Source organism: Patagioenas fasciata, chromosome 6 (assembly GCF_037038585.1).
Source record: "Patagioenas fasciata isolate bPatFas1 chromosome 6, bPatFas1.hap1, whole genome shotgun sequence".
NCBI lineage: Eukaryota > Metazoa > Chordata > Aves > Columbiformes > Columbidae > Patagioenas > Patagioenas fasciata.
Window position 1 is genome coordinate 10,753,705 of NC_092525.1, and position 20,469 is coordinate 10,774,173.

Here is a 20,469-nt window from a genome sequence, read left to right on the forward strand (position 1 = left end):
TGATACCTAGCAGTCGTGCTGGACTCCATGTGCGTGTTGGGTGCTGCGCCTTAAAGAACTGCCCCGGTCACTGATGATAACAGTGATATCAAAGCAGTAGGTTAGGAGACCTGAATCTTCTGCAAAATCTTTTTTAAATCAGTGGTTGGAGTTTTGTGAAGTGTTTCACCTTGGTTTTGATTGTCCTGAAATATAAGAAGGTATCTTGCAAACTGTTGATGTGCTTTCCTTTTCCGTTTGCATTTCCAAAGGTACTTGGGAACCTTTTTTGTAAAGTGAAACTGGGGTCTTGTACTTCTGTGGTAGTTTTATTTTTGTTGTATACTCAGACCTAGTTCCTACTTAAAAACTGTAATTCCACGGTGTTCGTTTATTCAGGTAGAGGATAAATCCAGATAAATCCAGAGGATAGTTCTGTGTGGGCTTGACTCTGTTTAGGTCCATTTTTCACATTGCTGTGAATCATTCTCAAAGTTCATTAAATCTTAAATGATATTACTTCTGTCAATAGTTTGACATGGTGTAATTGCTGTTCAGTTTGTTCTGAAAAGCGTATTTATTCAGAAGGTAATGAATCTTGTTTAAATATAGTCAACTGCATCGACTTTGTCCCTGTTTTATCTTCTATGTGCTATTCAAACGTTTGGTAGCAGCCTCAGAAGGTCACAACTCGAGGAGTTCTGTACCTGTGCTGAGTTTAGTGGGATGCAAAGACACTTATGTGTGCAGCAGCTGTTTTAGCACGTCTCTTTACACTGAAAAATTACCCTTCGATGTGGAAATGGGTCTTGATAGGTTGGTACTTTTGCTGTTTGCGGTGTGTGTGACCCTTACTAGCTCGTGGTCCGGGGTAGGACGCTCAGAAGTTCCCAGGTCAGTATTGTGTGTGGCCATGTCCACTCTGGTTTGCCTCATCTGTATTTTGTAGTGGTTGTGAAGCTGCTTCTTGTTATTCTACCTCCAGAAATGTGATCGTGGCTCTCAGCTTAAGTGTGAAAATGTTGCCCTCTTTACAAACTCCCCTACACAACAATAACATCTAGTGCCAGAAAAAAAAAAATATATATATATATGAAAATGAGCTGTGATTTTGGTTTTTCTAAAGGGAACGACCCAGAGGACAAAAAGGCAGCGATTTTTACTTCTCCCTCTGTGTCTGTTTATTTTGAGCCTCTATGAAAACGGTCTTAAAAACTTAAACAAAATCCACATGCTTAAAGCAATGGCCTAGTAACTGCAGTGGAAACCAGAACTGGTCCAGGACTAGAACCAGATTCAAACAGGGAAAACAGACAAATACAAAGGCATAAGAAGACCTGCCTAAAGAGACCCTGAGAAACAGCTGATACCATCAAACAGTAATAAAACTTTTCAGGTGTTTCAGGACCAGTAAACTTACCTGTTTGCTTCTGGTTAGGTAAGGTTGTTCAAAGAAAGAGAGGCCATAGCAGAAAAGATCTTCCTTTTTGGTTGGTATTTTCTGTGGAGGAGTTAATGGACTAAGGCATGTGTTACTGTCATGAGCCTCTTGAGAGCTGGGTCTGGCTGTATTGGAGCAGATGAGGAATGATGTGGGGACATAAAGGAGATGAGGCCCATGGAATGGCCAAGCCTCCCTGCAACCTGGAGCCTCACTGGTATTTTAGTAGCAGGTTTTAACACTGCTCTGAGGTGTGGAACCCCTTTCAGCAGCTGCATGCAGTTTCTCCACTCTTCCCTTTATTCTGATTCAGCTTGTTTGTATTGCCCTTTTTGAAACTAAATATGGGAATTGATAATTTAAAAGCAAAAATGCCCTTTTCAGGGACCTTTTTTTTTTAATGAGATTATTTCAGGTTTTGTTTTGATCGGAGATCACATCGCTTTGGCACTTGCACTAGCTGCTCAATTTTTCCTTCTGTTCTCTCTAGTCACACTTTGTCATGTTTATGCTGCTTGTATTGATGGCGTTTTGTTTCCTTTTATAGTGACTACAGTTCCTGTCTCATCTCTTTCATGGAAGAGGACCCAGAAGTGAACTCTCCACTGTAGAACAAGAAGCTCTTGTGGAATAATTGTGTCCCTTTAAAAGCAGCACCCAGTCTACAAAAAATAGAGTAGAAGATATTATTTTTGAACCTGGCATTTTTTTGTTCATGTGACCTGTGTTCCAGCATGTAAATGGTGAAAAACAGGGAGATCAACATTTGTGCCTGCTTTTGAGCTTTATATCAAGTAGAGCTTAGCTCTGCGGAGCATTAACCAAGTTACGTGAAGACTAGAGTATATTCTAACATTCATTTTTTTGAAATTCTATACCTTTTTTTAGCAGATGTATGTGATAAAAATGAAGTTTATATTTTAAGAGCACTTGGGCAGATGCTGCTTGTTTAGATCTCGGCATTTGGGGCAAACATTTTTATGTAACATCATCCTTTTTCCAGAGTGTTCAGGTTCATCTGCTTCAAATCATGAATGATCCAGCAGACTTGAGTGTGTCTGTTCAGTATTAACCATGGTGTTGCTCTGAATGTTGTCACGCAGACTCGACAAACCTTTTTGTAATGTAAAGGCTGACTTCTGTATTACTGCGACCAGAGGAAATTTAATGAGGTGAACGTGGTCGTGGATTTTTTTTTTTTCAATATAAATTACCCTCTTAGTTTTTTTTTTTTTGTAGTGAGAGTGCAAAGAGGTTAAAATGAGCAGCTGAGGGGGTGAAGGGCGCAGTTGGCACGAAGTGCGGCCTCTCGTGCTCCACTTCGAGACGCACTATTGCCTCAAAGCTGGCCTGACAGCATCCTGGAGAAAGGAGAAACCCCAAAGTCAGTGAAGCACAGAAACCGAGGACATTGGACTGCAGAGGCCAAACTCAGGGTAAGCGATCATATGGGCTCATTTCTTTGCTTATGTAGTGTTGACTTGTTCATATTTAAATTAAAGCTGAAAAACAATCAAAATGGTAAACTGGAGAACCTTTCACGAAAAGGCAAAATTCAGCTATACAGAGCAATAATGGAATTTTCATCATTTTGAGCAGTGGAAATTGCTATGACATGTTGGAAAGAAAATTCAGTTTCAGATTACTCAGTGAGATGCCTCAGCTGGTCTGCAGTTTAACTTCCATTAAGATCCTTCAACCAGCTTGTGTTCTGTTCCTAACTGTTTGGTTAGCTCTGAAAGCAGTTCCAGCCTAGAATATTCCATGCTGCACAGAGTTGATGAATCTGGATGTAGTTTTACATTGGGGATGCAGGAGCTGGCATATGGCTGTCTTTCAGGTCTGTGATCTGCTCTCTAATGTCTGTAACATCACCAATTTGGTCACATTTGATTTACAGCCTCTGGAATAAAACATGCAGTGATCACCTCTTTGTTGAATCTGAGACACAACGAGCGAAGAAGGAATGTACCTGAAATTGTGTCATGTCTTGATTTTACACATCTGTGCATTGTATGGCTTTTGTATGCTGTTTGTTCTGTTTTCTTCCTACCTCCGTGCCCGTCCTATCATGAATTTAATTAGTGTGTTAATTGTAAACAGGAATTAACTGGGAATGTTCTTACCTGTTTTGGTCAGAGGACCAAAGTCAGCAGGAAAAAAAAATGCTGAAGTGTAATATGAAAACCCACAGCACTTTTCCCCTCCTATTCGTATAGGCCAAGCTTTGGGAAATAAATTATATTATTATTATTTCAGTTTGGAAAATATGACACTCAGGGAATGTTCTTTTCATTTACAGATCCTGGCCATGAGGTTTGATGCCTCATTTTATTGAAGGGAGACACTGGACCTAAATGGCGCAGCATGACTTTGTTCCTGCCTGGCTTAACTTCTCAACACCACAGTCAACCAAGGTAATTATTGTTTCAACAAATGTATTCCTTTTATTTCAGAGGAGGACATGGGAGTAGTTCAGTGTCTTTGCATTGAGACTTGAGTGGGTTCCCAAATAGAAAACGACAGAAATGGCCCAAAGTCTGTGGGAGTCAAGACTTAAGTTGCCACTTATTCACAATGCAGGTTATAATTTGGCTTTGATTTATGAAAATAATCTGATCTTTGCTGAGTAGTAAGTAAATTGGTGATAAGCCCTTGGGCTCTAACTCCAAACTTGGTAATACTGATTAGTTTTTTGCAACCTTAAAATGAGGGCAGTTTGCTTGTCACCTTCTTTCTAAAACTAATTCCAGAAGCAGCTTAGGTTGACCAGGAAGTCCAGTTTAAGATTTTAACAATTTGCGTTACTTGTGCATAGTGGCAGAGAAAAAACATTTTAATAGCAAACCAGATCATGATGGACAACATGGAACAAGAAAGAATACAGCTTTCACCTTCATGCTTAAATATGAGGACGCAAAAGTAATTTCAGGATATTTGATCCATTTAAAACCAGCCTCTGAATTTTTATAAACAAGGGAAAGTGAAGAGTAAAAGATTCTTTGGAATCTTAATGGTAGAATTGCTAACGTTTCCTACAGCAACATAGTTGTTTCAGTCCAAAAGTGCTTTAGCTTACTTGGGTATCTCTGAATTTTACTGGTTGGGTCCTCCCCTGCTGTCTTTCTCTCTTGAGAGAGTGAATGAATGAGCACCTGTGTATCATAGGATTTCTTAAATTAATTTTGTTGAAAATATGTGTTTGCAAAGAGCAGTGGTATGATTAGTGTGTTAGGTTCTCTCTGGTTCTAAAATCCGCATATTTGTGTCCCGTTCCAGTCAGGCTCACTTGACTGTTGATGTTGGCTAAGCAAAGCAGATATGGATGCTGGATTGAAAACCAGTACAGGATTCTGGGGTTTGGGTTGGTTGTTTCTTTTTTAATTAACAAAATGTCCCTGTTGGACTGAGGCTCCTTGGTGTGCCCTAATGAATGCTTCATTACATCACTTTGTACTCTCTGCAGTCCCCTGCAGCCACCTTTGAGAAACATGGAGAGCATCTTCCCCGCGGAGAGGGCCGCTTTGGAGTGAGCCGCAGGAGACACAACTCTTCTGATGGGTTTTTCAATAACGGGCCCCTCCGAACCGCGGGAGGTAAGAGGGATCAGAATGCAGCCCGAGAGCACACATTTTGGAATATTCTACAGAATGGAGAATTCTGCAGAATATAAACAACATTTTCCCAAACTTGAACCTTTTCAAAACATCCTTTAAGAAATTCGTGCTGTTCTCTTCTGCCATGCCATGTGCTCAGACCTTCGAGGGGTTCATGGTAGCTTTATGTGCATTGTGTATCTTGATTTTTTTTCTGATATAATCACACGGTAGCTTATTGAGTTTGGCCTAGTAGTTAGTGAACACTGACTTATCAGGCTGTTTTTCTTGTTATTTCCAGTATTCTGCACGCTGTCTTGACTTGGTTTATTTGCATACTTATCTCCTTTTGTTTAGACTGCTGGCATCAGCCGTCCCTTCTCCGCCATGATTCTGTAGATTCTGGTGTTTCTAAAGGAGCTCACGTTGGGCTTTCTGGCGGCCAGCCTGGCTGGCATGGTCCCTCACGGGGCCATGATGGTGGGAACCAGCGTGGTGGAGGAGGAACCGGAGTTCATCGCCACTGGAATGGCAACTTCCATTCTCGGAAAAGTTCCGCCTTTCAAGAAAAGCTGCCTGTTGAATCCAGGGAAGAGAAGAAGGAAGATAAAGAGCAGTTGCAGTTTGAGGAAGAAGACTTTGTAAGTGTGTAGCTTCTCACTAGAAGTGGCAGCTGTGAGAAGTGGCTTTTCAGATCTCATTTTTATTAGCGTTGACAGGTGGTGAGGATCTAGAGTTGCATTCAATTTCATGTTTGAGATCACAACAGTTTTATTAAAATTATCCCAGTGCTGACAGGATGCTAATTGGTACCCAGAGTCTTCAGGACTTGGCAACCTGTTGGATTATGGGTTTTGGCACAGATATTTTGCCAAGTGGTTATGGTGAACTGAAGACAGCATTGTCAATGCACAAGCCAGATCTTGAGCAAAACCCGTAAGGTGACGCTTTGGTCTGCCACAGGAAGAGCAGTTATATTGACTTTGTGCTGTGCTTACAAAGCCTTTTTTTTGCTGCTAAGTACATCTATTCAGCTTATCTTCAGTCTGTCTGCTGTTCCTGCCTCCTGCGTTCTGGTGCATGTTGGTATTTGTGATAACCTTCCCAAGCTTGTTCGTGACATGCTCAGACCTTTGCAACCATCTGTCCCCAATCTTCTGGAATAGTGTTATCAGAGGTGTTTTCCTGTCTCTCTGTTAATCTCTGGATCAGGGTTTCTTGAGCCATTTCTTCTATCGGTATCTCCAATTAAACAGCTTTCTTCTTATCCAGTGTTCCAGTTCATGTGGTATTATCAGTACGATGGTCTCTTGCCTCCTGGTATTATGTTTACTTGGAGTATCTTTAGTTGGACTTACGGTTTTCATCCTTACCATATGTATTCCTTAATGCTAATGCTTTGAGATATACGCACCTTTTCTGCTTTCTATTTAATTTCTTTTCTCCTGTCCCCTGAAGAGGATTTTGTTATCAGGCCGCGTATTTTGCTTTTTTCCATCTTGTTTCTTGCTGTCTGTAGGCTCTTGACCAGTGTAATGAGGTCAATATCATCTGTAAGGTTCTGGTAACTCAGTCCCTTCACCTGATGCAGTTCCTTTGGCTTCACCTTCAGTGGCAAAGCCCCGAGTAATGAGAATTTCTGGTGATAGTCTGCATGCTTGTATCATCGGCTTGAGCTTTTTGCTCTCTTATTCAGTGTTTATCTCTGGAAGGCTGTTTACTGCTGAAATACTTGTGGCAGTTTGATGGCACTGCTGCTGTTTGGGAAGTTAGGAGTTAGAGTGAAATATATGAATGTCCGCAGCTGCTTCAGGCCAAAATGTAGGATCTACACTTCAGTTGGCTCAGGAGGCAGTTTGATGTAAGCTGCTGGGTTTTTGTCATTGGAGTGCCGGGGGAGTGATTGCAGGTTCCTGTTCACCTGTTTGTGCTGGGAGTGTCAGCCTGCGTCACAGGGTGGGTAACACCTGGAGAGCAGTGATACAGCTTGTTTGTGGATTTCTTTTAATCTGGTTTTTCAAGAATACTGTAATTCAGGATTTCTATAAGCCGGTTCTTTAGACTGTCAAAAGCCTGTTGAAATGGAGAAAGTTAGTGTAGTGATGGCAGCTGTGCCCTGCTGAAGTGTATCTTGGTCTAAGTCTTTCTTGCATGTACTTCATTCTCGAGTGCCTTTCCCCAACTACGTAGCTGTTCCTTCTGTAACTACTTCCCTTATTTTTTTAAGGTGATAATACCATACACTGTCTATCAGCAAGCCTTGCTAAATAACTCCTATATTGTCTTTGCCAAGGGGTGAAACTAATGGATGCTGTGGTTAAGCTCATAGCTGTTAGGCCTGTGTGGCTGATGATCGCAACACTTTTCCTGAAAGGTCAGCAGAACTGGCTGTTAGTCTGAGTTCTCCTGTGGTGTGGGCACCTCTGCTATAAAACTGACCTGTAACTAAAAACTGAAGCACTGACACAGGGATTCCTGGGGTCTGAGGCAGGAATTTACGCTATGGTGTGACATTTTTTTCCTAGCCCTTATAGAACAGGAATGCCTACTATTTCAGAAGCTCATTATTAGAAACTTATGCTGTCACCATAGTAACTAACATATGAAGAATTCATTAAAAAGAGGAAAAAGATTGCTTTATTTTGAACTGAAGTGACTTGGGATGGGGGAAGAGGAATAGCTAATCAGGAACACTTGTCGTTGAATGCTTATGTTTTCTGTACTCTGCTTTGAGCTTGGACACGTCCTTAGTTGTTCCACTAAGTTGAATTCTGATACTGAATCAAAGGTGAGTCTGCAGTATTGTCCTGAAAAGTGGACTCTGAAGCGTAATATGAATTTACATGTAGCTTTTTTGTCAGTAAATGTGTGTATATATATATTCATTATTCCATAAGAGCCTAGTATTGCTTTTGTTTGGTGTTTTAATTGATTTATGCATAATTATTGTTTAAAAATATTTGGAAAATGAAACTAGATTCTTCATATACTGATGATGTGAATTTTATTTTATACTTTGAGCTGCTGATTAAATACCTAAATATTTAATGTGTATATTGGTTGGTGGAATGTACTTAATCACATAGTAGAAGACTTAACGGACCTATGTTGAACCTGCTGATAGTTCTGTTGGAAATACAGCAGAAGCCAAGGAGAATACCAAGTTGATTTTTAGATGACTTGTGCTAAAGACATCTAAAAGACATCTCTCTTCTAGTTCAGGTGCTGTTCAGAGAAATCTGCCCATACTCTGGGTTCCTAGAAGCATAATGTTAACACTAATTTTTGGTTTTGGGTTGGTTTGTTTTGTTATGTGATATAATGATGTACTCAGTTGCTTTTTTCTCTTTTACAGCCATCGTTGAACCCAGAAGCTGGAAGACACAACAACCAGAACAAACCTTTAGGGACACCTTCTGGAGTATGGGGTAGGTAAAGGTATTTACATTGCTGTACAGAATGCTGATGCTGAAGCAGGAAGTTGTGACCGGTGTTGAGATGCTACATGTTTTTTTAAAAGACTTAAGCAGACAATTTGCAACTTTCTCTCCTGTGTTTTCCTCCCACAATCTTCACTCGTCTCTTGGCCTTTTTGTCTTCCTGAAACTGTGCTTGTCTTGTTGTAAAAGGCTGCTGGTGCAGTGGTGTCATTGTTGTGCATTTGCTTCTTGGCTTCCTGCACTTGTGATTTCATAGAGACATCACTTGAAGGGCAGAGCAGATTTGAGTGAACTAGGCGTTAGTTCCTGACTTGTGATCTTGATATTAGAAATACAGCAAAACTGTCATCATTCTGTGGTTTGGATTTATTTGATTTTTTTTTTTTCCCCAAGCTCCGAACAGGCTTGAAAAGTCCTCGACTACAAAAAAAATATATATCCTTGACTACTTCACAATGACTAAAACATTCGTGTATTAGCAACATTATTCTCTTTCTAAATCCACAGCACTGTACCAGCTACTAGGAAGAAAACTAACTCTGTCTCAGCCAAAACCAGGACAAGAATGTAGCCAGGTTAATTGGGTTACATACTGTAAACAGTGTGAATACCAAAAAAAAACCTCTAAAATACTTCTTCCTATAGTACCAGATCGTATTCTTTTTGCATGTTTGTCAGGTAGCTATTGTTCTGCTCAAAAATTAATGAAAATTAGTTTTTATGGGGCCTTTAGCTGTTCATACCACTACTGTTTCTAAATTGTTCTGCTCCTGCAGATGTGTTGGTTTGGCCTAAGAAATACTACTGGTCCTTGTTTGTAAAAGCGCTGTGTCTTTTGAGGGATAAGTCATGCTGAGTATTTCTGCTGTGTTGGCGAATTAACAAAGCTGATCTGTGGCTGCTCAATAAAGTGCTGCTATCTGTTCTGATTCCTGTAGTATGGTAGAAGGCTATTAGCTGATGTCACTGTGTGTTCTTCCTTCACTGTCAAGGGAGCTGTTGTGGATAAATGAAAAAAGATTGTACTTTGACACCCTTATCCAGTATCTTTGCTCAAAGCTGAAGTGAAAGAACAGCTGATAGTAGTCTCGGAAGCAGATGTGTAATGTGTAAGATTGAGGGGGAGGAACTGGAGCAGTGTGCTGAAGCTGTTAGGAAACTGAACATTTGTATTTCACAACCTTTGTTTTATTTTTTTCACAGAAAACCCCCCTAGTGCCAAGCAACCTACCAAGATGCTGGTCATCAAAAAGGTTTCAAAAGAGGATCCTGCTGCCGCCTTCTCAGCTGCATTTACATCACCTGTTTCTCATCTGGCAAATGGCAACAAAGCCACCACCATTGTCCCAAGTGTCTACAAAAATCTGGTTCCTAAACCTGCAGCTCCTCCCTCCAAGGTACAGGGGTTTCCAGCCAGATTAGTGAACTGCAGATCACAGAATCACAGAATGTCAGGGGTTGGAAGGGCCCTGGAAAGCTCATCCAGTGCAATACCCCCATGGAGCAGGAACACCCAGCTGAGGTTCCACAGGAAGGTGTCCAGGCGGGTTTGAATGTCTGCACAGAAGGAGACTCCACAACCTCCCTGGGCAGCCTGGGCCAGGCTCTGACACCCTCACCGGGAAGAAGTTTCTTCTCAAATTTAAGTGGAACCTCTTGTGTTCCAATTTGAACCCATTGCCCCTTGTCCTACCATTGGTTGTCACCGAAAAGAGCCTGGCTCCATCCTCCTGACACTCACCCTTTAGATATCTGTAAACATTAATGAGTCCCCCCTCAGTCTCCTCTTCTCCAGCTCCAGAGCCCCAGCTCCCTCAGCCTTTCCTCACACGGGAGATGCTCCACTCCCTTCAGCATCTTGGTGGCTGCGCTGGACTCTCTCCAGCAGTTCCCTGTCCTTCTGGAACTGAGTTCTCAAGGGAGAATTCTATCCCTTGACATGGGAGGGAATCAAACCCCTAACAAGAAGCAGGAGTTGAAATCCAGTAGTTTCTGGGGTAGTGGCCTTTACAGTAGAGACCTGTTTACTACCAAAGTTGTTGTTGTTCCCTATGAAAATGCCATTTTGTCTTGTCCGTACAGAGAACCAACCTCTCTCCTGACTCCACTGATGCCTGTTTGAAAGGATGTGTTTTCATGCATTAGACAAATCCTTATCTCAGTTAGACAAAACAGGCGATGCTGGAGAAGTGGAATGTGTGCTGCGATGTGCTCCAATTGTTCACGTGGCAACCTTGAAAAATCTTTATTGGGTTACCATACTTTGATGTGTTCAAAACAGTTGAGGTTAAGATCAAATTACATTGTAACATCCTGCAATTTAGCTCTAATTTAGTGGAGCTTTAGAGACAACCTGGAAGAGCAATGGGTGTTGTGCTGTAGTTATTTTACTGAAAGAAATATAGGAGCGTTGAAAAAACAAGTAATTTTTTGTTCCTTAGTTCTAGGCTTTATCTTGCCCATTTTTCCAGAGAATCTACATGTGTAGATTCCTTAGAAACTCTGCAGAGTAGCGGAAGTATTTAAGAAACTAAATAAAACTATTAGCTATGTTATTCTTTCAAAAGGTGTCTAAAATGTATTAATTACTAATGCTGGCTGCAACGTTCAAATGAAATCTTCCTTCTGATTAGAGTAGGTGAGTCTTACGTACTTCCAAGATAAAAACAAAATGGGAAAGAATAATAGCTCTTTTGTAAGTAAGCAAGTTTAGAGCTTCTTGCTCTTTTGTGCGTTTTTCTTAATTCAGGCCTAATTCTGCCAGCGGCAGGAAAAATCTTAATGGTTAAAATAATTATCGAATTACGTGTTGGTGTCAACAGCACTTTTGTTGATGAATGGTGACCATTAGCAAAGCTAAAGGTGGGAGATCAGTATATCCTTAGGTAGAAGAAACTGTGTCCATGATGCACACATTTAAAGGTACAGATATAAAGCAGCTATGGTAGGATGCATCATTCTGAGGACTCTAGAAAGCTGTACAGAAGTTGCAGCACATAAAGTAAGTAGAGGAGTCAGAACATTCATTTTCACAAAGTCAGCAGTATTGGGAAGCCATCGGGGCAAACTGAGTGAAAAATGTTTATAAGTTCTACCAAGTAGTATTGAAAGGAAGAGAACTGATGGCAGTGAAGCAGTTACAATCTTTCTTGGCTAATTGAGATGGCTAATTGTGCACAGTCAAGCAATCCATGAAAGTCACAATCTGCAAACGACTCCTTTGGATATTCACCCCAAGTTGCTGTGCTTGACTCCTGTGGCCTTGCTAGGAAAGCAGTCGGGGTCTGTCTTTGAATTTGTCTGAGCTGCCTCTGTGTGGAAGCTGAGAGAACAGCAGTCGGGGCTGAGCCGCGCAACCTGACCACATCTGCGGAGAGAAACCCTTTGTCATCGTCATTCTATACCCTAATTTTAGTACCAGACAACATTGTGCAGACGGGGATGTTTTCTGTGTTTGAAGGGGATGTTAGGAATGTGTGCTGTGAATGCAGAATAATCCATTCGGTAATGTGGACTGCTCTTGTTTTTAAGTGCAGTGGAATAGTAGTGCTGATGGCCTCCCCTACTGATGTGTTTATTTAAAAATGAATAAAATAGCCCAGTGGAACAGTGAGAATGTACTGAAATAATGGCTTCTGCTCTCATTGCTTGCAGAATGCAAGATCTGTTGCATCTCAGATTTAACTGAATCCCGCTTGTGCATGAGTTATTCTGCTAATGACTTGAAGCTGTCAGCAGAAGTCTAACGGGTCAAAGGAACCAGTATGTCTGAATGCTCCGACGAGTGTATTTCTTGTGCTATTTGATGCAAGTTTCTTGTTAGGATCCTTTTTGTAAAGATAGTTGCTTCACAGTGTTTGTCCTTGGTTGATAAGAGAGGCTCCAGAATAACATTCCAAGTAACAAAAACTTATCTTGAAGTCTTTGTTTTTCAGCCGAATTGCCCGTGTATTTGAAGGGACACTGCCAAGAGCATCCAGAGCAAAACAGCAAGTGCTTATGCACTTTAGTGAACCAGCTGCTTTTTTCTCTTTTCTCTCGCTCTCTTTTCTTTCTTATTGTCATTGCTAGATCAGTGCAATGACAGACACCTTCACAGCCCTAGGAAATAAATCATTTGCATTCTCAACCTGGACAGAAATATTCCTCGATGTGCTTCTTCCTTGTACAGGGGAAGTTCATGTCCCCCCTTCTTTGTAGCATGCAGTGTTCCTGGATGAAATGTGGATTTAACTGGGATTTTTTTACTTCCCATCTGTGGATAGCTGTGAGACGCATTGCATCACTCAGTGGTGATTCCAATTAATGAAGTGCAATGCAGGATTTTCTCTTTGAGCTCTGACTGTGTTTTACTGGACGGTGGTGGCCGTGAAGCAGAATTGTGTGTGCTGTGGGGAAAGCAGAAGAAGATGGGGAAAAATGATGGGTGTCAAGGTAAACTTGTTGAGACTGTTCTTGGAGAGGGAGGAGAAAAAATCCCTACAACAGCCAACATGATGTTTATCTGTTTTACTACTTGTAAATAACCACTACTTGTGGCTTACCCATTTACCATCCAGTATTTTGTGTTCTCTTCAACACAGCCAAGTCCATGGAAAGCAAACAGAAGTGAACATAAAGCAGGCTCGCTTTCCTCCAGCCGCGACTCTGCCTTTACCAGTCCAGTCTCTGTAACCAAACCAGCGGTACTGGCGAGTGGCTCAGTCCTCACCTCTCCCAAAGAGGTAAGAGATTGGGTTTGGGGATAGGGTGGGAACCTTAAACATAAGTTCCTCTCTCTACATGGTACCTTTGCACCCTTGAAGAATTACTCACTTGTAGGTTCTTAGCACATTCTGCCACATCTCTGATTCACTAAAAGAAATAAAAGTGTGGTTTACCTGGATGTAAAGCTGTTGCTGTTTGTCCAAATGCACTAGAATTTCCCTCCAATATTAAAAAATAATACTAATGCTTTAAATAGTGTTGCATAACTAGACGTGTGTGCTTGATGTTATCGGAGTGCAGATACCAAGAACTGATGTGAACAGATAGATAAACTGATTCCTATGCTATTCTGTATTATCGGAAAAGAAGGGGAAGGAGGATGATCTGCCTCATTCCCTTTCTCTAGGAGAGCAACAGCACAAGCAATGAGCTCTGAGAGGGTTGGGGGCGTTTAATGTGGTTACAGTTTTAATTTTGGTGTCGGAAGGACATGAGGTGGAAACTGACTGACCTCTGATTTTGGTCTGAAGTATGGAGAGAACCTTGGAATATGAATTTGTTGCCATTTCAGCAGTAACAGTGACAAAACACATTTCGGCCACCATTTCTATGGATCACTTTATAGCTCATGTACAAAATGCTGGTTTGGAGCTTAAAATTCCACAAGGGTTAATAGAAAGGTGACACTGAGTAACATTTCCCCTCTGCTTCTGGGAGTCAAAATTCAACAGGTTTGTGACCATACATAACAAGAACAGAAATAAACCAGACTGTGATAAGCGACCTATTCGCATAATTTGAAATTAGTATGTTGTGTTTCAAGTGTAACAGTGTTATTTTTTTATAGTTGTGCATTTGTCTTTTTCCTTTACAGCTCTTCTAAAATAAGACTTTGTTATCTTTCTGATTCTCTGCTTTGCAGGCTTTACTTTGCAACAGCCTGTACTTCTTGTCTTTAGCCCCTGCTGAGTGCAAAAGCAGCCATTAAAAGCGATAGTTAACAAGCATGCAGTTGTCACTTTGACAAATAAATCTTTTGCTGTATTCCTTCCCCTTACCTTGCTTTTGTCTGTCGTTAGACCAAGTCCTTTGTGCTACTGCCAGGCTTTCTTTTGTGTAATGCGCAGCATAGTATGGACACCTTTGCAGTATAAACACGTAAACAGGCTTTCACCTCCAAGTGGATATTGAGAGGGGCATTCATTCATATCACACAGTAGTAATGCAAGTAGTCTCTGTTATTTTATTCCCTCACCCCTCCAAGAAGGTTTTGCCTGAAACTTTAGTCAGCAAAGATGTCAGGTACTGATCTGGCAGCAGAATAGGCAGCTTGGGTTTTCCCCAGAACAAGCAGTACTTCCTTTAATGCTACTTTTAATACCAGCATCAATCAACTGAACAAAAAGGCCTTAAAAATTCCTCCCATCTAAAATTGAGCACTTGTAATATTTTTTCTTTGGCTCTGTTGGAGGCATGCAGTATGAAAACACAGAACCATGGCCAAAAGTACTACTGTAATCCCAGCTCCACACACCTACTACATGTAATTTCTGCCTCTTTATTTCGAAATGGGGATGATGCTGCTCCTGCAGAAGTGTTGGAGATAATACCTTTATTCCTAAGAGACCACGGTGTGTTCACAACTAGAAGGGTGCCAGCTAGCCCTGGCACAGTGTCCCCACCAGCCAGTCTGAGATGACCAAAGCAAGATACAGTCTGAATTCTAAAAGTTGTACAGGTTGACTTTTCCGTTAGAGTAGCCACCCCTGTTAGGCATCCAATTTTTAGTCTCCTTTGTTCATTATTATCTTCTGCAGTCTAACTAGTTATCATGTTGAAAGCTTTAATTTCAATACTATGCTACCTGTTTATCCTAACATTCACAATCACTTGTTATGTCTGTTGCAATAGCTGATTTGTTTCATACTGTATTGAATTAGGCAAAATCTGAGAAATGTTTACTGTAGGACATTCCCTTCAGCATGCGCTTCCCTGAAAGGTGTTATTGCACACCACTGCTTCACGTGCAGCAGGCATTAGAAATATAAGCAGCAGTTGCTGCCTTGTTTTTATTTTGCTACGTATTTTAGCTCCCTACATCTTTGCTCAGAGCGCTGTGTGATAAAAAGGCTTTGCAAAGGAGATTCATTTTGAAGAGCCTGATTTTGAAACCTTCCCACCCTAGTTTAAAAAGGGAGTGGAGGCTGGAAACACTACAGGCTTTAGGAGATGTTAGTCTGTTTTAATATTGGGGGGAGGAAAATCAAAGCAAGCAAGTGAAGGGTAGTTTTTCTTGCAAGGTTCTAGTGTCAGGTATGCGTATGAGTGACTAAATTCCTCATTGTCGTAGAGTAGCTGGACGTGAACTCCATATATGAGCAGAAGGTTGCGATACTGGGAACTTTCATGTAACACGGTCTTACATTTCTTTTGTGTGTCCAGTCAAGATGATGGAACAGATTAAACTGAAAGCTCCTCTTGGTTAGTGATGTTTTTATGGCAGTGCTGTGCCTGGAGTACTGCAGATCTGCAGACTCTTGTGCCTTATGCCTGGTTCACAGATTCAAGATAATTAAAGAAGCTTAAACGCTGTGGAAGAGCACGGGAGGTACCTTGTGTGCACGAATTGAGCTGAGCACATTTCCTACCGGCTCCAGGGTTGCCTGAGTCTGGCCGCACGCTGACCCGGCAGGACCGGGGTACATAGCAAGGAATCAGCTGTGTGCCCTTCGGGGGAGGATGCTGAGGCTGTGGCTGCCGATTCCACATCCCGATGTGGTTAGTTAAGGATGTGGCCACTCCCTGAAAGGAGATTGCCACCCCATCGCTTAATTTCAGGGTAGAGTCAGGATGGCTTGATGGAAACTTGAACTAAGCCTAATTGCCTTAATTTTTTAATGTTTGTAGCTAAGAGTCCTGCGTGTAGTTCTCTGCCTTCGTATTCTATTGTAGGCTCCAGCATTGCTTAAGCTTTACATTGCAAAGGAACAAAATAAACATACTCGTGGCCAAGCGAACTGACAACTAGGAGAATAAGAAATTAAGAGTCTGATAGGTGGGATAACAACGTGCTGACAAGGGGAGAAGTGAATGTCCAACACCAGTCAGTATTTTGATGGGAATTTGACATGACGTTTATTCTGAGGGGTTAAGAGCCAACCAGAGAACTGATGGCTGTTTGAAAGGTGTAAGCACGGACCCATCTTCACAGCAATGCAGTTTGAAAGTCTCTGTATTCTCCTCCCCTTGTCCAGAGTCCTTCCAGCACCACCCCTCCCATCGAGATCTGCTCTTCACGCTTGACGAAGCTGATGCGCCGTACCACTGATAAGAAGAGCGAATTCCTGAAGGCACTGAAAGATGATAGGAATGGGGAGATAACAGAGAACAGAGAATGTGACAAGCTGGATGATGTAAGTTCGTTGTCCTTACTGTATATATTATAATTATGTACTTAAGGAGTTGGGTACTGAAAAGAAAACAGAGCAGTGTATGTAATTCAGGCTCTGGGGGAGGGAAGGAATGACTTCCCTTGGTCTGGCACACGTGCCAGCAGAAGTGGTGCACAGCACTGTGGTGAACGGAGATCCATAACACAATGAAATGCAAATAGATATGTAATAAATGAGGTGGAAGGTCACAGACTTTGAAGGTAACCTAGATTTTTTTGAAGGATTCTCTAAGGATTGGAACAATACTATGTTTTAACATCTTAATTTGCTTTCAGACCTCTTTGTCAAACTACATCCACAGGGAAGTTGAATTCTGTACTTGTGGAAGGTGCAGGATAGTGGCTTAAGCCTCAGAGACTTAGACCAGACCTCTAAATGCCTAAGTCTGTGGGTTAATGTGTATGGAAGGGCCATCCTTAGGAGTATTTCATTCTCATAGTTTTCTTGCTGTCACTCTGAAGCCACTGATGATGGCTTTGCAATGCAGCACTTACACCTTGACACGAAAGTGCCGCCCACCAAATGCCGTTCCTGTTGTGTTGTCTCTGCGGGGTAGGAGTTGCTTTCATCTGTTAGCAGTCCAGGCTCTGTAAAACCACTGACTCAAGGTGAAAGGCTTTACTTCCAAAAGCAGAAGCTTGAACTTGGAACTGTGCTCTTGGCATGGTCTGTGCAAGCACGCTTTGATGCTTTTATTTCTCTTTAGATGGAAAGCAACAGCACACCAGAACCAAAGGAAAACTGGGAAGAGAATTGCCATCAGAATGGCCTTTCTCTCCCTTTGCCGGAGGAGGGGGAAAACCTCTCTCATTCACTGGAAGCAGAACACAGGTGAGTAAACGGCAAAACAAAGCCTGGAGTAAAAGAGGGTGAGTCCTTGGGCTGTGTGGGGGGACGGAGACTGTTTCAAAGCCAACGGTCTGGGCAGCAGCAGCAGTTTGTGTGTTTGGAGCGGGAGGTGTGGGTGCTGCGCTGGGTGGGGCCTTGTTGGAAACAACACAATGAGGCCAGGTGAGCCAAGACTTCGCTGGGGTCTGTAATTAAATTCCTGCGCTGCTCTAGTGCCACATCCCTGTGTGCTAATGCTGCCTGGATATTTACCTGCCCACGCAGAGAATGAGCACAAACCTAGTGCCATTCTGGTTAATTTACAGACAGGTGTCCTAAATGGAATGGTCTGAAGACTGAATATACACCCTCAAGTGCACACACCACTTTCTGTCTGCACTTAGAGTACGCCCGTGCTGCTTTAAATGCTGTAAAGTGGGGGAGAGTTAAGAAAATATTTACTTAGTATCTTGCTTTAGTGAGTAAGCAGCGTGTGAGCATCTGGTGCAAGCAGATAGTAAGTTTTAGGAGATCCTGAGCTGTGATACCGGTTTGATTGCCTCAACTCCTCCTTCGGTGTCCTTGGGTAGAATTTCGCTCTGCTTTGCTTTCCTTCTGCCAGATGAGTTATTTACCCATCCGACAGGACTGCTGATGATTAAATATTTGTGAAAGACCTTGAGTATGAAAAACATTGGGTCAACAAGAAGCGTTGTTGCTCTGTAGTATAGAAGATTCCCTGATGAATTGGCAGTGATTTAATGCAAAACCTTGTGCCTCATGGACAGCACATTCTCTCCTTTGCTGTTGTTCCCTTGTGTTCATTCCCATACCCCTTTTATGTTCTTCACAAATCAGGTTATTGAAAGAAATGGGATGGCAGGAATATCCTGAGAATGATGAGAACTACCTTCCCCTCACGGAGGATGAGCTCAAAGAGTTCCAAATTAAATCAGAGCAGGTACGTTTTACAGCCCTTTCCCTCTCCCTTCTCATGCACAAGTGTTCGTGGTGTGGTTCTTAAAGGTGTTGGAGAAGTGTGATTGTCGTGCAGTTCCTGGCTGCGTTATTTGCGCAGACAATTTGTATCCACTGGTGGGTGGTGATGCTCTCCACACCTTTGCTTGTTTTAAAACTTGCTTTCATGCCCACAGCGAAGAAGAAACGGATTTGGGAAGAACGGATTTCTTCAGGGCCGCGGCTCCAGCCTGTTGTTCCACTGGAGAAGCACTTTTAAGACAAAGATTGAGGACTCAGACTCAGAAACTAGTAGCAGCGAAACGTCAGATGATGATGCCTGAAAGCGGGCACGAGAAAATTGAAAATAAATAAAACCAACCCAATAAACTCAGTTCATAGTTCAACACGTGTTTGGGGTTGCATAAACTAAACAGAGTTTATTCTGTCTCCAGTCTGTTCAGTTTTTTTTCTTTTGTTGTTGATACTTCATGCACAAGGGAAATAATTGTATCCCAAAGAAGAGAGAAATTGGCTTCTTTAGCTTTTTCTTTTGGTTTTGCCCTAATGCTTACTAGAAGTTTGTGCAGCTAGCGAAGGTGACACACATCCCTGGTGGGGCAGTGCACAAGCCCACTCTGGTGAGCAGGACACAGGTGGCTGACTGATCCTTGCGACAACACCAAGCGTCTAACCGCGCCGCCCGGTCCCGCGCGGCGCCCGTGTGCTAAAACAATCATTGTCAATGACAAAATGGCTATTGAAGTTCTAATTATGTTAAATTAATGCTAATAACATGACTTTTTTATTTTATTTTATTTTTTTTTTGGCGGCTCGGGGAGCTTCATCACTTAACCAGGCGTTGTGGTTTTCTTCTTTTTTTTTTTTTTGGGTACAGCTGTAAAATATTTGGATATAGGAATTGTTTGTGTTCTTCTTCTTGCAGCCTTGATATTCAGGGTGGATTGTAAAATATAAATTTTTTGTGAGATTTCAAAGATTAAGATTATTTTGATAACATTATTTACAGATTTAAAAAAGTGACTATCACATTGAGTCTGTATGAGGGGGAAAAACTACTGCATCAAGAATAACTAACTTGGAATAAATATTTTGCATCAGTTTGCCAATTCTAATTGTCTTTCTTATGTTAGAAGAGCTTTCTTCTAAAGGGACCTGCAACTGTGGGGATGTAATAGCACTGGGGATACGGAGTTTCTTCTCTTTCCACTTGGCAAACGTTGTGTAGCGCTCGGCCTGCGGGAGCTGAACTCTCCCTTTAGGAAGGGAGAGGAGAACAACGGTGAGACAGCCCTTGGTTTTTGCTTTTAGTTATTTTCTAAAGAAACACAAGACAATAATTTGAAATTCTCTTCTGCTGAAGCAGTTTGCTCTTTTCTTTTCCGCTTCATACGAAATTGTGAAGCTCGACCGGTCGGTGTCACTTGTTCCTAGTGCAATGCTGCTGTTTGTGTTCACAATGTGGCAAGGGAATGTCTGAATCCAAAGCTGTTTTCATTGAAATCTTTTTTAAAAATTCATGAAAACATTTCTATTAGATTAAAAAGGATTTTACAAACAACTTGGTTGTGGCCTAAGCTATTTCAGTGTCTGTCTGAAGCTCAGCTCGCACCCAGACGTTTTGGATTGGAAGGTTGTGCGTGGTTGTGCGCTGTTGCACGTGGGTTGGGTGAGTTGCACATGGACTCGCTGGTCTTGCTGACCCCACAGGGTTTTCCCCGAGGTCTCGCTTGAGGTTTCTTTAATGGACAGTGAGGACAGATGTGTGATGAGGTTTGAACATTTAGCCGTGAATCTTCGCTTGGGGAAGCACTTGGGCTCCTGTCGGGCATTTCGCGGATCATCTGGTTCCTTCTGAAGGTCCGACCGCTTTGGTCCCATCAAACGTGGCTTTTGTTTGGAAAAGTTTACCCGTTTTCTTTTTAGTCTAACTTTCTACAGCCATTGAAATGAAGCTACGTGGATGTATTTGCGTTGTCGAGAAATGGGGTAAGTTTAAAGAAGTCCTTGCTGTCTGTTCCATGGTGGTTGCTGCTCGTAATGAGCGA

General features: G+C 42.0%; 2 protein-coding genes across 4 annotated transcripts in view; both read left to right on the forward strand.

Annotated features, from left to right (window-relative positions):
* Positions 1–19,982, forward strand: part of GPBP1L1 (GC-rich promoter binding protein 1 like 1) — a 32,246-nt gene extending 12,264 nt beyond the window's left edge. Inside the window, exons 2-12 of the mRNA XM_065842396.2 lie at positions 1,968–2,856; positions 3,723–3,837; positions 4,887–5,016; positions 5,374–5,657; positions 8,372–8,444; positions 9,660–9,853; positions 13,040–13,180; positions 16,418–16,576; positions 17,322–17,446; positions 18,302–18,404; positions 18,598–19,982. Of these exons, the coding sequence (XP_065698468.1) occupies positions 3,778–3,837; positions 4,887–5,016; positions 5,374–5,657; positions 8,372–8,444; positions 9,660–9,853; positions 13,040–13,180; positions 16,418–16,576; positions 17,322–17,446; positions 18,302–18,404; positions 18,598–18,744 (1,416 nt within the window). The 5' untranslated portion in view covers positions 1,968–2,856; positions 3,723–3,777 and the 3' untranslated portion in view covers positions 18,745–19,982. The remainder of the gene's footprint in view (positions 1–1,967; positions 2,857–3,722; positions 3,838–4,886; positions 5,017–5,373; positions 5,658–8,371; positions 8,445–9,659; positions 9,854–13,039; positions 13,181–16,417; positions 16,577–17,321; positions 17,447–18,301; positions 18,405–18,597) is intronic.
* The window catches only part of PRDX1 (peroxiredoxin 1), a 341,280-nt gene that overhangs the window by 269,138 nt on the left and 51,673 nt on the right, over positions 1–20,469 (forward strand). The gene's annotated exons all lie outside the window — the stretch shown is intronic.